The following is a 13,740-nucleotide window of genomic DNA, read 5'->3' on the forward strand; positions in this document are numbered from 1 at the left end:
GGCGCCCGGTGCTCACGCGGGCCCTTTGTGTCTCTCCTCCTCCCGCAGCAAGATGTTCATCGGGGGACTCAGTTGGCAGACTACGCAGGGTGAGCGAGCCCGGGAGCGCCCGCCGGCCCGGCAGGGCACCCCGGACCCCCCGGCGCCCCAGACCTGGACACCCCTGCCCGGCCCTGCGCCCTGCTGACCCCGGGCGCCCTCGCGCCTTCTTTCGCGCCCCGCCCGGGGACCCAGAGAGCGCAGGGCGATCGGCGAGCGCACACGGCCCAGCGGGTGGAGGGGAGCAAATGAGTAGGGTTCAGGGGGCATCGGAGGGTGGGCTGGGCCCCCGGGACCCGCCGGCGGCAGCGCCAACTCCGCTCGCACCTGCGGCTCAAACTTTTGTGAGGCTGCTCCGGAGCGGCGGGAACCCGGCCGGAGCCGTCCCCCCTCCAGCCCAGCTCGGCCCTCGGCTTCCTGGGGGCCCGGTGGGCGCTAGGAGGCTCCGTGGGAGCTGGGCGAGAGCGGGAGGGGGGCGGTAGCGGTGGAGAGCGCGCGGGCAGCTTCGCGCGGGGGCGGCCGGGCGGCTCCGGGGTCACCAGGGGCAAAGGACGGGGGAGGGGGAAGGGCGCGGGGCCCGGGCTGGTCCGAAGGCGGGTGTGTGGTTACAGAAGGGCTGCGCGAGTACTTCGGCCAGTTCGGGGAGGTGAAGGAGTGTCTGGTGATGCGGGACCCCCTGACCAAAAGATCCAGGTGAGCCTCTCACCCCCTCCTCCTGCTCCTGGCTCGCCCCCCTCCACCCGCCACTCACTGCCTTGTAACCATCTGCCTCTCGCTCACTACCGCGCACAGGGGTTTCGGCTTCGTCACTTTCATGGACCAGGCGGGGGTGGATAAAGTGCTGGCGCAATCGCGGCACGAGCTCGACTCCAAAACAGTGAGTGGCCCTCGGTACTTCAGGGGGATCCTTTGGGAGAGGGAGGCTGCCGGAGGAGAGGGTCAGGACTCTCCCCAGGGGACAGCTGGACAGGGTCTGTGAGGAAGAAGGGAGTTTTCTGAGTAAGAGGTCTGCCATGCTCTGAAACTTTGTCACTAGAGTTGGGGGGAGAAGGAGGAGAAAAATCTCAGGCCTGTGATGAGATGCTAGGTGTCCCCTCCCCTAGTATGGACGAGAAAAGAAGTAGCTACCACTCTCTTTCTATAGGTACTAATCTTGATGCCTCAGAACAGAGCTTGGGGTGGGGCTAAGTCCCTCCCCTAGCCCAAATTGGGTGAGTCCTGGTTGCAGTGACCCACCCGGTGGCTTCTCTGAACTCTAACTAGTATTTGGCTCTTCCATACTCACCCCAACACACACACACTTTATTCCCCACTAATGGCAAAACATCACTGAATCTTCCTCCTTCCCTCCTTCCTCTTTTGACTTTTGGTCAGTGAGCCTCTTGCTTTGTGTGGAAGACAGGGACTTGCTTTGCCCATGAAGGGGATTTATGAGAAGGGCACAAGGTTGCCTGGAAATGAACCTTTGGAAGACTAGATCTTAGGAGAAGCTGCTTGTTTGACATTCAAACTCCTGGAACATTTTGCTTCTATCTTAGTGCTCCCCAGTGCCTTAAACCCTGCAGGGGGCGCTGGCCAAGGACCGGCTTTAAGGGAGAGGAAAAAGAGAAAGTCAGGGGTTACTTTGTGATGGGAATGTCTGTCTGCCAGGGGGCTGGGACAGTGTGATCTCCTCTCTCCACACTCCCCCACTCTCCCTCAGCCCTGGGCCTCCCTGCTTGGGTCAGTCATTGGCTCCTGTTTACCTGCAACAATAGCTGGTTGTGCCCAAGAATTTGTTAAATTACCGGCCTGTCCCCAGCTCCTGTTATCTCTGCCCAGTGGCTCCCACTCCTGCTCAGCAGTAATGAGCAAATGAGGCCAGGCCTCAACTTTGCCGGCTCTGAAAGGATCTTCTTGGCGCAGCCTGAGTGACCCAAGCTGGAAATGGAGAGACAGTAGCCTATTGTTTTTGGTGATTATCTGCCATCATGCTGCCTGTTCTCCTACCATCCCTGTCCTCAGAATGCACCGATGGCTTCTGCAGTGCTCAGGAAGCCGAGATTTAGGGGCTGGGGCTGGGGGGTGGAGGAGTGGAAGATTGATAAGGGGAAAGAAAGAGGAGGAGGAAAGAGGGTGAGATGAGTATCCTTATGAGATGGAGACTCGAAAAGGGCAAGGGCTTTGTCTGTGTTTGGCATCCTCTGGCCTTGGAAAGGGGGTGGGAGGAGGTTTGCTGTGGGGAGTCTATTTTGGGTTCTAACTTTCACCTTTTATTTACTTGTTGGGATTTATTTATGTTGCCAGCTGTGAGTCAGAGTGGAGGTGGGGTGTGTCAGGGATCGGGTGTGCGTGGGTCTGTGGCTTGGGTACCGTCTCCCCATCAGGGTCTGTGCAGAGGGACTGTGGTGTGTTGGTGACTGGGGAGGCTGCCTCTGGGACAAATAGTAGGATGAAAATGTCCATAGAGCTATGGAATCAAAACTTCAGATGGGGGAAGTTTCAGATGGGCAGCTGTGATTTTTCCTGGGGGCCCGGTGGGACATCACAGGAGAGGAGGCATCGCCCTGGCATGGATTTTGGAGATTCTGTTTTGTGGAAAGATTCCAGTCAGGGAGCCTCTGGGAGGCTAGTTTCTGGTATGTGCCGTTCAGGCAGAGAGAAGCCAGAATCAGTTGCCTAGAACGAGACTGAGTTTTGAACAGAAGGAACTTTGGGAAAAGATAGCTCTTCCCAGTGATTGGCTGGTGAACTTATGATGTCCACCCATGTGGGCTGCAAGAAACTCTGGTATGACCTGGCCTCATAGGCCCTGTATTGATCACAGTATGTCGTGCCCTGCATTTTGCTATTTGTCAGTACAGCTATAGTATCCAGGAGTACCCAGGTGCATCTTGATTTTTCCCTTTGGTTGTTCAGAGCCAAGGGCAAAGGTGACCTGCTGGTAATAGCACCTTTGTTTGTGCAATGAAGAGCAGTTCACAAAGGGCTGCTTTCACCCGTGTTATCTGATTTGATTCCCCACAGCTGCCCCTGAGAAAAGCAGGTGTGATTGTCCCCACTTTGCAGATGGGGGAACTGAGGCTCAGCTCTTAACTTCTCTCAAGATCACAGGCTTGACAAATGGCCCAGGGTTTTTAAGTTCAAGTTCCAAGACCTTTCCTATCACCAAAGACCCATCTCGTTCTGCTTTGCCCAAGCCTACTTGCATTATCAGGGAGCTGTTTGCTCATAGCCTCAGGAGGGCTGTTAAATGTTGATAGTATTGAGAAAAGGTATTGAGCCTACTTCTGGTGATTATGAACTCTCATCTTGTGGCCTTTTGCAGGTAAAGAGGATTTCTATTCACATTCATTTTTATTATTCCAAAGCCTGAATTGCATGCCTTATCTAGATAGATAGTTGTGTGAAGCCAGTTAGGCAGGGAAGGGCCTGCCATCTCACTTGAAGCAAGATTTGGATTACCTTTTTTGTTCTTCTTCTTGCTGTGAGATCACATAACAATCTGTCATGACCCTTTGAGGTGTGTGTCATTTGCCCATATTGCAGGTGAACTTGACCCTGAGGCTCAGAGAGCTAAAATAACTGGTCCATGGCATGGTCTCACAACTGGGAAGCAGTGTAAATAGTATTTGAACCCAGCAGCTTGATTTTTAAGGCCTAAATGCTCAAGGACCACACTTTCCTGCTGGAGGCTGTTGTGGTTTCTGTCATCTTTGTGTCCTTGGACAAGAGTTCCTCAGGGCTGAAGGCTATGTGGCCATCCATCTGAAATGTGATAACCAAGACACCTTCTACCTTTCCCTTCTCTTCCAGATTGACCCTAAGGTGGCCTTTCCTCGGCGAGCACAGCCTAAGGTAGGTGTATTTGTGTCTGGGAAGAACTCAAATACTTGAGGCAATGCTGGGCAGTGATTTTCCCAGCATATACTGCTATGGAAGATACTTCTAGAATAGTAGTTCTTAACTTTGCTAATGTTGTGGCCCTTTAATACAGTTTCATGACCCACAGGTTGAGAACTGCTGTTTGAGAACCTCTGCGGTGTTTCTGGAATGGGCTGGGGTGGGAGGATGGTATTCTTAATATCCTTAATCTGTGGCCTGAAGACATTGTGCGTCTTTCCAGCTGAGCTTTGGGGTGGACTGGAGAGGGGCTGCATGTAGTGGGAGAAAGGGTGTCCCTCAGGATTCATTGTCTTGTATTTGAAGCCAGTAGAGTTTGGAGCCTGAGTCTAATACCAGCCTCACAGGTCATAGCCATGGTGCCCAGAGCCTCAGGGGTCAAACACAGGGCAGACTTATCTCCTGAGGTTGAGTTAGATTCAGGCTAGGGAACTACTTCAGATGCCCCAGTCATCCTCCTACCTCTGCAGAGGGAGAAGGGACCAGGGAGTCTGTCACCTGTTGTGTTTCAGCTTAAGTTTCTCTGGGTGCTCTCTTACTCTGGTGTTCTGGTGAGTTTTCCTGGAGAGGGGGGCAGAGTGTGCCAAAAATGGATTTCTGAGCAGTTGAGGAATATAACACTTAAAACTTTAGGTTCAGGACAGGAGCCTACGGTTCTATTCCAAGCCACAGGGAAACTAGCCAGATCTTAAATTTTAAGTGATTGAACATAGGAGGCACGAGAATAGACTAGATTACAGTACACGGAGTAAGGACCCCTGAGATTGCTGACTTATGTGTCCTAGGATGAAATCCCTCTCTAGGTCATGTTGGTTTTCCCCTGTGCAAGGAAGTTGGTAAGAACTAGAGTGCTTCAAGATTCTGAGCCAGTGAATTCCATCAAGGCCCCCAGCTCCTGCCAGGTTGAAGGGAAAGGAACAGTTGTAGGAGACAGGAAAGGGGCATCTCTGGAAGAGGTCCAGCAGAGGGCCTGAAAGCAATTATGGAGCAGGTATTCGAAGGAAGCCGCACCAGGGAGCACATGGTCGGAATTGGGTTAATTCCATTAAGCAGTTTGGTGACAGAAGGTGCTTTAGTGTTAGGATGGGGCTGGGAATTGCCGCGGATTAGCCATGCGCTCCTGGGGTAATTAGGACCATGTGTTCTTCCTAAAACGGGGCTGGGGACACGGGGCCGCCAGAGGTTGGGTTGGGAGGGGAGAAGGTTGATAAGGAAAATGTTGTCATTGAGTTCAGGGAGATCCTGTGATGAGCTTTGGTGTCTCTCGGGAGTGCTGGTGGGGTCTTAGGCTGTGGGTCTGAGACACTGGCCTGTCCCATTCCCTGTGTTAGTCCTTAGGGAACACATTTTCTGGACCCAGTCCCCAGGGAAGGAGGCAGGAGGGAGGCACACTTAAGCTAGCCAGGGTATGGGGTGCACAGCTGCCCGTGACAGGCCTAGAGGCGGGGGTCCAAGGGAGAGCTTGGGGGGGCCTTCCAAAAGGCTGGGGCCATGGAGAGCTTGTCAGCTGGCATCCTGGCAGGGAGGCCTGAGCCCCTGCTGGTGGCGGTAGGCCACAGGACTCAGATGCCCACTTTCTCATTCCCTCCCCTAACAGATGGTGACTCGAACGAAGAAGATCTTTGTGGGGGGGCTGTCGGTGAACACCACAGTGGAGGACGTGAAGCAATATTTTGAGCAGTTTGGGAAGGTGGGTCTAAACTGAGGGTGCTTGGTGGGGTTTGAATGCATTATAGAATGGGTTGGTAGCAAGTGGGGTCCAGCCAGGTAATTCTAATTCCTGCAAAAGGTGAAAGGGAGGCTGGGTTCCTCTGTGGGGGAGGCCAGGCCCATCCACCTTTCAGGCTCTTGGCCCATCTATGGGCCTCAGACTCTGGACATCCCTAGGGAGAGGAAGCCACACAGTAGCTGTCCCTGTTGTTGCCTTTCCCCTGTATTTTTCTTTTGCTTATCTTCATGCTCCTGAGGGAGGCTTTGCTCCTGCAGCCAGTTCAATCCAGTCGCCCCTTGGCCTCCTGGGAGTTTGCACCTGTCCAGGCTACCAGCGGGCGGTTGCACCTTCCCCCACCCTTCCTGGTGAGGATGATAAGGAGGCAATAAATATGACTCCCAATTGCTTGCATAGGTGAGGCAGGAGGTGGGGGCAGCTAAACCCCTAGGTATTGGGGAGAGCTGAAGGGGGCACTCCCAGCTCTAATCAGGCCCAGAGGACAGGCTCTCAGCTCTAAGGCACATGGAGCTTTAATTTCTGGGGCTATGAAGAGGTAGATGTGGTGACATCAGACAATAGGGTGTCCTCTGAAAGGTGAGCAATATGAATGTCAGGGTCCCAGTATGAATGCGGAGATGGTAGAGATGGGCCCAAGTTTGACGTCTAGGATCTGAGGAGTGCTGCTTTGTTTGGGGTGAGAGTCCCTGATCTTTATTCTCTCTGGAGGCTGAGTCTCTCTTTTCCCATCAAGGCAGGCCAAGGGAGATGTAGCTTGGGAAATGGGCGGTGAGCTTGAGGACTGGCTGGTCGGAGGGTTCCCTGGCCTGCAGACGCTGACGTTGTGGGGGTAGAGGCCCTAGCTCAGGCACCTCCGTGGGGACCAGGGTGCAGGACCGAGGGCAGGTCGGGCGGGCCTGGGCCCCAGAGGGAAGGGCGCTCCTGGGAAGCAGCAGGCCCGGCTCGGCTCCGGCGGGGTGTCTTTGTGTCTGAGCGCCGAGCATTAGAGCTCGCACTAATCTGATCCAGCAGCTGTGATTGGAGGCCGCCTGCCCCCGGGGCCGGCGTTGCCAAGGCAACCGGGCCCCAGGAGAAGCCGTCAGCGGCCGCGTCTTTTGTTCGGGCCTAAATCGGCGTTGGCATGTGAAACCGGCCCGGGGAGGCCAGGGGGAGCCGGAGAATAGGCTGCCAGGGAGCGAGGGGGACAGCCGGGAATGCCAAGGGCCCCGCGGTAGGGGGCCCCCCGCCCGGATCGAGGGGCCGCCGCCGAGGGGGGAACAATGGTCAGCCGCCATGGCTGCCACTCAGGCTTATCGGCCGCCGAACTTGGCGGCTCCCACTGGTCAGCAGGCCTCGACCGCCTCCCCTCCCCCCCACCCCCACCCGATCCCCCTGCCCTTGGGTTCCCATGGAGACCAAAGCCTATTAAGGACACTGGCCCTGGTGCCTCCCCTCCCCTCAGCTGGCCCCAGGAGAGGACACCAATGAGGGTACCCTTGACCCCCACCCATTTTCTTTTGCCCGCTGTCCTGGCCTCAACCCCTCTGTTCTGCTAGGGGTCTGTGCAGCCGAAGCCCAGTGGCTTCAAGGATGGAGGAAGCCAGAAATGGTAGAGTTGCAAGGTGGAGGCCTGAGGGCTGTGGATTGGGGATGAATCAGTTTATGGGTCAGGCAGGAACCCAGAGCTATAGGATTAGCAAGAAGGATGTGGCTGATTCTTCCATTCATTCATTCATTCATTCAAAAAATAATAACAGCATAAGTCAAGGTGCCCTGTAGAATGGTTGTCATGGTCCTAACTGACACAGATGCTGTCCTTGCAGAACCTTCAAGGCAGTAGTATTAAGCTGCTCTCTCCCTAGCCTTACCGCTCTCCATCATGTGACTGTGGCAAGTCCCTCTGTGATAAAGATAATAGCCATTATTTATTAAGCACTTACTGTATCCTAGGTCCTGTGAGTTGAGAGTGTTACATGAATGATCTCATTTAATTCCTTGCTGTGAAATAGTTGCTCCCATTTCACAGGAACCAAGTCATAGAGACACAAAGCCAGTTACCTAAAATTAACCACCAGTGATTGCAGGATCCAGGGTTTCAACTTGAGGCTATCCTTCTGAAAGCTTGTACTTTGATCACAACCATTCTTTCTGGGTTTCTGTTTTCCATTGGTTAAGGGAGGGGTGAGGAAGATATGTAGGACCCGAAGTGTCTTTCCAGTCTAGACAGTCCAGATGATTTGAGATTGGGATTCAAGGTGGGTCGCTATGGGGACTAAAGGGCCCTCAGGGCAGGAAGCTCCTTGGGGAGAAAGATGTCATTTCCCTTGGAGATTCTTCAGGGAACTGGCTCCCTCCTAGCTTGGCAGGGTCCTGGTTCTCCCAAGGAGGAGTCAGGTATAGCTTGAGGGCTGAGGAGAGCCAGGACCACCCTAGTTAAGGATCTGCCCTTTTCACTTTAATGAGGCAGAGGAGGCCCTTTATAAGGCAAACAGAGGGAAGGAAGGTGGGGAAGAATCTGTGCCCTGTGGCCTCAGGGAAGTTTTTCTTTATCCTTTGGATGCCTGACTATTTGGGTGAGGGGGAGAGTCAGGAGGAGGGATTGGGGCTATATTGGAGGCAGCCCTTGATTTATACCAAGGGTCAATAAGACCTAAGCTGAGAGAGCAAAGAAGCACCAGATGCAGGCAGAGGGAAGAAGATGGGATCAGAAGAGTAGGGGATGTCTTGAGGGAGCAACAAGAAGAGGAGACCAGGGTCCAGGAGAAGGTGGGCAATGTGAAACCCCCTTCCTCTGTTCCTTTCCCCTCCCCCAGCCAGTGGGAGGCAAATAGCCCAGGCACTGAACTCTACTTTAATTACAGCTTCTAGCAAAAGGAAACCTCAATTAGAGGAAAAGATCTGTACCAGGAGAGGGGAGTCCAGTCTGGCTGCTGTCCGCCTGGCCTTTTGCAAAAAGAAGAGGCTTTTGCTTCCCCATCTCATAATCTTCCTCCCATAGTTCCTTCCCTAGTGCCTACCTTGTGCCTTCTCCTCCCCTGCTTCATCTTACTGTGTGATCTTGGACAGGTGACTTCACCTCTCTGAACCCATTTCCTTACAGAGAGCTTACCATGCAGGGAATGTTGGGAGGATGATGGGGCAAAATGCCAGGCATATATTTGGCATATTTGGAGCCTAATAAACAGAGGCTGGTCCTTTGAGAATCTGGTAGTTGAATAGGGGATGCTGGGGTGTCCAGTGGGGTTACATATAGGGAGTTGTCCCCTGCATAGAGAGTAGGTTCAGGATAAAGCCTAGAGTGGGCAAGAGGAGAGAGCTGGTTGTAGGATTCCCTATTCCTGGATTGTGGTGGGTCTCCTGGTGTCTGGAGGGTTTTCCATGGCAGGCTTTCTTTCAGGTGGACGATGCCATGCTGATGTTTGACAAAACCACCAACCGGCACCGAGGTGAGTGTGGACCCCTCCCCCTTCCCAGTGGGCCCTGTGGTCAGCTAAAGGGCTGCAGGTCACAGCTGCCCTTTCATCTCCCCTCCTGACATCCTATCGCTGAGGATCACCATCCTCTCCCGGGCCTGGCCTTACAGAAGGCTTTTGTCCTGCCGTTTCCTGTGCTAGAAACTTGCCCAATTGCAGACACCCGAGAGGAGCAGAGAAATAACCCCCACTAAAACTCCACCACCAACTGAGCCTTCCACGCCTGCCCTGGCTGGTGTCTGTCTCTGCTGGGGCTTACCTTGTCCCTAGTAACTAGAGCTGAGGCCAGGCCACTCCAGGGTCAGGCTGACTCTGCAGCCCCAGGCAGTCTGCTCCTGCCCAGCCCCCACTCTCTACCCCCTTGCCCCTGAACCTGTGTGCATCTGGGCCACCCTGTGTGCACTGCCTGGTTGTTTTTTTCCCAAGGGCCTTGCCTTCTGAGAAATCACTTCCCAGTCCCTGAGGCACACTCAAGAGGAGTCAGGGTTATTTCCCCAGTTGCCTCAAGACTTTGGGTCTTTTAGTCTGTTTTGGGAATGGGGCATGTGTTCTGTGTGTGCGTTTGTGTATCTGTACATGTGAGTTTGTCTGTGTCTGAATATTTGTGTGTATCTGGTATGTCAGGGTAACTACATGTGTAGAGCACGAATGAGTGTCTGTGTGATATGCTGGTACCTAGGTACACATATGGTGTGTTTTTGTGTGTGCCTACATGTCACGTGTGTGTGTGTCTTGTGTACATTTCTATGTTTGCGTATGTGTATCTTTGTATAAGTTTCATTGAACCTTTGTGTGTGCTTTTTCTTTGGAAAACATCTGAGGATGAGGAAAAGCATGTTGAATATATTCTCATGGCAGCTCTTGCCACTTTCTAACTTGTTGTGTGACCTTGGGCCAGTTACTTTACTTCGCTGAGCTTATTTTTCTCATCTGTAATTTGGGACTTGAAACCTTGTCTCAGTGGTAGTTGAGAGGCTCCTAGGTGCTAGGCAGAGCCTTTCCTTGACTCATAGCCACTTGTCAGAGAGAAAGGGGCGGGGATATTGGTATGACCTGGGGTTACGTTTTGACCACAATCTGTTCTGGCTCTAATTCTGCCTTTGCCCCTTGTCCAACCTCTAGGGTTTGGATTTGTCACATTCGAAAGCGAGGACATCGTGGAGAAAGTGTGTGAAATCCACTTTCATGAAATCAACAATAAAATGGTGAGCTGGGACTGGATGAAGCAGAGGTTGGGGAAAGACTGGGGCCCCAGACAGAGCTAGCCAGGGAAGATTGGAGATTCTAGAGGTTGGCAGAGGGGCCCTACAGTCAACAGAGGCAGACCCGGTTCTCCCACCCTCTGAAAATCTAGACTGGGAGGCCATGTTACATGGCAGTTGATGGAGCAGATGACTTCTCCTTTCTGAGTCTCAGTTTCTGCATCTGTAAGATGGAAGTGGCAGCTTAGCACTTCCGTGGTGGTAGAGTTGGTGTAAGCATTCAGTGGACTGTTTATATGCAAAACCATTTACAGTTTCTAGAACATCGTGAGCACTTTATGATGGTAACTATGAAATTAATAATAAAGAGACTTGCCAGGGAACAGGAGGGACAGTGACCCTAGGAAGGACTGACCACTAGATCTCATTGCAGGTGGAATGTAAGAAAGCGCAGCCAAAGGAGGTGATGTCACCCACGGGCTCAGCCCGAGGGAGGTCTCGAGTCATGCCCTACGGAATGGACGCCTTCATGCTGGGCATTGGCATGCTGGGTATGTGCTAGGCTTGCACCTGCAGCGTCTTTCTGCCCAGAACTGTTCCCAGTACTAGCAGAGCTATGTGGGTGTTTCTTCCCCTTCTGTGGTCTGTCCTCCTGTCTGAGTCATTGGGCTGGAGTGGGGTCTGGGGATCTGTCAGGTCTGGCAGTCTTACCCCAGGTAGGCCAATTTGGTTGGTGTGTGCTGCCCTCTTGTGGTAACCAGAGGAATGGTCCGACTGTTCCTTGTTAACTGGCCCTTTGTCAGTCTGTCCCTCCATTCATTTATGCATCCAATATGATCTGGCAGGAAAGACTAATAAGTAAGAAGATAAATAGATTTTAGATGCAGAAATATAGGGTACCAAGGGAACGTGGTCATGGGGAACTTGACCAAGACTTGGAGAAGCTGGAAAAGAAGTTATATTTGAGTTGAATGTGTGGGTCAAGTAGGAGCCAGTTATGGGAGGGCTGGAGAAAAGGAAAGGGAAAAAGTGTTCCAGGCAGAGGGAATAGCATTTGCAAAGGCCCAAAGGCCTTTAGGAAAACAAAAAGAAGCTGCCTCTTCTTACTCAGTCGAGTCATATTTACTGAGCAGCTTCTGGGAGGCAGGGTGTCCCCTTCAAATGGGAGACAGGAGTAAATGAGTACTGTCACCACAGAGTGATTGGAGGCTGTAGGAGGCCCTAAACCTGCCTGGAGGTTGGGGAGACTTGCTGGAGATGGGCCTTGGAAGTTGAGCAGTAGTCAGCTGAGCTTTGGGTCCAGGACTGAGTTTGGCCCCCAGGAAGCTCCCAGTCTCCCTGGAGGGATCAGATGTGTACACACAGAAAACAGTACAAGGAGGTTTTAGGTTTTTTTTGTTCGGAGTGGGGGGTTTGGTGGAGACAGAGTCTCACTTTATCGCCCTCGGTAGAGTGCTGTGGCGTCACACAGCTCACAGCAACCTCCAGCTCATGGGCTTAGGCAATTCTCTTGCCTCAGCCTCCAGAGTAGCTGGGACTACAAGCTCCTGCCACAACGCCCAGCTATTTTTTGGTTATAAGGGGCCAGCGCCCTACCCACTGAGCCACAGATGCTGCCCAGTTTGGGGGGTTGTTTGAGACAGTCTCAAGCTGTTGCCCTGGGTAGAGTGCTGTGGCATCATAGCTCACAGCAACCTCCAACTCTTAGGCTCAAATGATCCTCTTGCTTCAATTTTTCTGTTTTTAGTAGAGATGGGGGTCTGGCTTTTGCTCAGGCTGGTTTTGAAATTGTGAGCTCAAGCAGTCCACCCACCTTGGCCTCCCAGAGTGCTAGGATTACAGGATCAACCACTGTGCCCAGCCAATACAAGGAGGTTTTTATGTCAGGCATCAGAAGGTACTCTGGGAATTCAGAGAAGGGGCATGATGTGGGCTAGAGGGCCAGAACTGGGATCATGGAAGAGGTAGATAAGGGAAGCCCCCTCCAAATGGGGCATAATCTTTCTTGAAGTTTTTTTCTTTAACTTTTTATGTGGAAGTAATTCCAAACTCTCAGACAAATTGCAAAAATAAAATAATACAAAGAACATCATATATCCTTTTATCATATTCACTTAACATTTTACCCCATTTATTTTAATATTTTTATGCTTTTTACACGTATGTTTGTGTGTGTGTATACATGTATGTATGTATACATATATATGTGTGATTTTCCCCTGAATCATTTGAGGACTAGTTATAAATACTTTAGTGTGTATTTCTTTTTTTTTTTTTTGAGACAAAGTCTTACTGTGTAGCCTTAATTAGAGCTCTTTGGCGTCATAGCTCACAGCAACCTCACACTCTTGGGCTTAAGCAATTCTCTTGCCTCAGCTTCCCAAGTAGCTGGGACTATAGGTGCCTGCCACAATGCCCAGCTATTTTTTATTGCAGTTGCCATTGTTGTTTAGCTGGCCTGGGCAAGGTTTGAACCCGCCAGCCTTGGTGTATGTGGCTGGCACTGTAACCACTGTGCTATGGGTGCCAAGCCTTCAGTGTGTATTTCTTAAGATTAAGGATATTTATTCTTTCGCATAACCACAGTTTGGTAATCAACCTCATAAATTGATAATGATACAATATTTTTGTGGATTCTTTTCTATATTCCAGTGTTATCAATTGATCCAGTAATGTTCTTTTTTTTTTTTTTTTTTTGAGATAGAATCTCAAGCTGTCACCCTGGGTAGAGTGCTGTGGTGTCACAGCTCACAGCAACCTCAAAATTCTGGGCTTAGGGCGGTGCCTGTGGCTCAGTGGGTAGGGCACCAGCACCATATAACGAGGGTGGTGGGTTCAAACCTGGCCCTGGCCAAACTGCAAGAAAAATAGCCAGGCATTGTGGTGGGCGCCTGTAGTCCTAGCTACTCGGGAGGCTGAGGCAAGAGAATCGCCTAAGCCCAGGAAATGAAGGTTGCTATGACCTGTGACACCACGGCACTCTACAGAGGGCAACAGGGTGAGACTCTATCTCAAAAACATCCTAGGCTTAAGCAATTCTCTTGCTCAGCCTCCCAAGTAGCTAGGACTACAGGCACCCACCACAAAGCCTGGCTGCTTTTTTTCTGTTTCGGTTGTCATTGTTGTTTTAGCAGGCTCGGGCTGGGTTCAAACCTGCTAGCCTTGGTGTATGTGGCCAGCGCCCTACCCACCTAGTAAAGTTCTTTATAGCATATTTTTGCCCTCTGAACAAGATCCAGGCTAGAATCAGGGATTGAATTTTAGTTGTCCTGTCCCTTTGGTCTCCTCTGATCGTTGAGAAAGGTTTCTTTTAAGGTGATTCATGAGCTAGTTCTTTTTTTTTTTTCAATTTTTTTTTTTTTTTTTTTTGTTACAGAGCCTCAAGCTGTCCCCCTGGGTAGAGTCCCGTGGCATTACAGCTCACAGCAACCTCCAA

The 13,740-nt window shown here is 51.8% G+C and overlaps 1 protein-coding gene across 3 annotated transcripts in view; it reads left to right on the top strand.

The window, feature by feature from the left end:
• The first annotated feature begins 48 nt into the window (after positions 1-48).
• Positions 49-13,740, top strand: part of MSI1 (musashi RNA binding protein 1) — a 24,285-nt gene continuing 10,593 nt past the window's right edge. For all 3 annotated transcript variants that reach the window (XM_003789920.2, XM_012805226.2, XM_023513304.1), the window contains exons 1-8: positions 49-89; positions 651-732; positions 832-916; positions 3,835-3,876; positions 5,519-5,611; positions 9,027-9,075; positions 10,225-10,307; positions 10,738-10,855. In XM_003789920.2, coding sequence (XP_003789968.1) covers positions 53-89; positions 651-732; positions 832-916; positions 3,835-3,876; positions 5,519-5,611; positions 9,027-9,075; positions 10,225-10,307; positions 10,738-10,855 — 589 coding nt within the window. In that variant the 5' untranslated portion in view covers positions 49-52. The remainder of the gene's footprint in view (positions 90-650; positions 733-831; positions 917-3,834; positions 3,877-5,518; positions 5,612-9,026; positions 9,076-10,224; positions 10,308-10,737; positions 10,856-13,740) is intronic.

This window comes from Otolemur garnettii, unplaced genomic scaffold, assembly GCF_000181295.1.
Source record: "Otolemur garnettii isolate 467f Iridium unplaced genomic scaffold, OtoGar3 scaffold00038, whole genome shotgun sequence".
NCBI classification, from domain to species: Eukaryota; Metazoa; Chordata; class Mammalia; order Primates; family Galagidae; genus Otolemur; species Otolemur garnettii.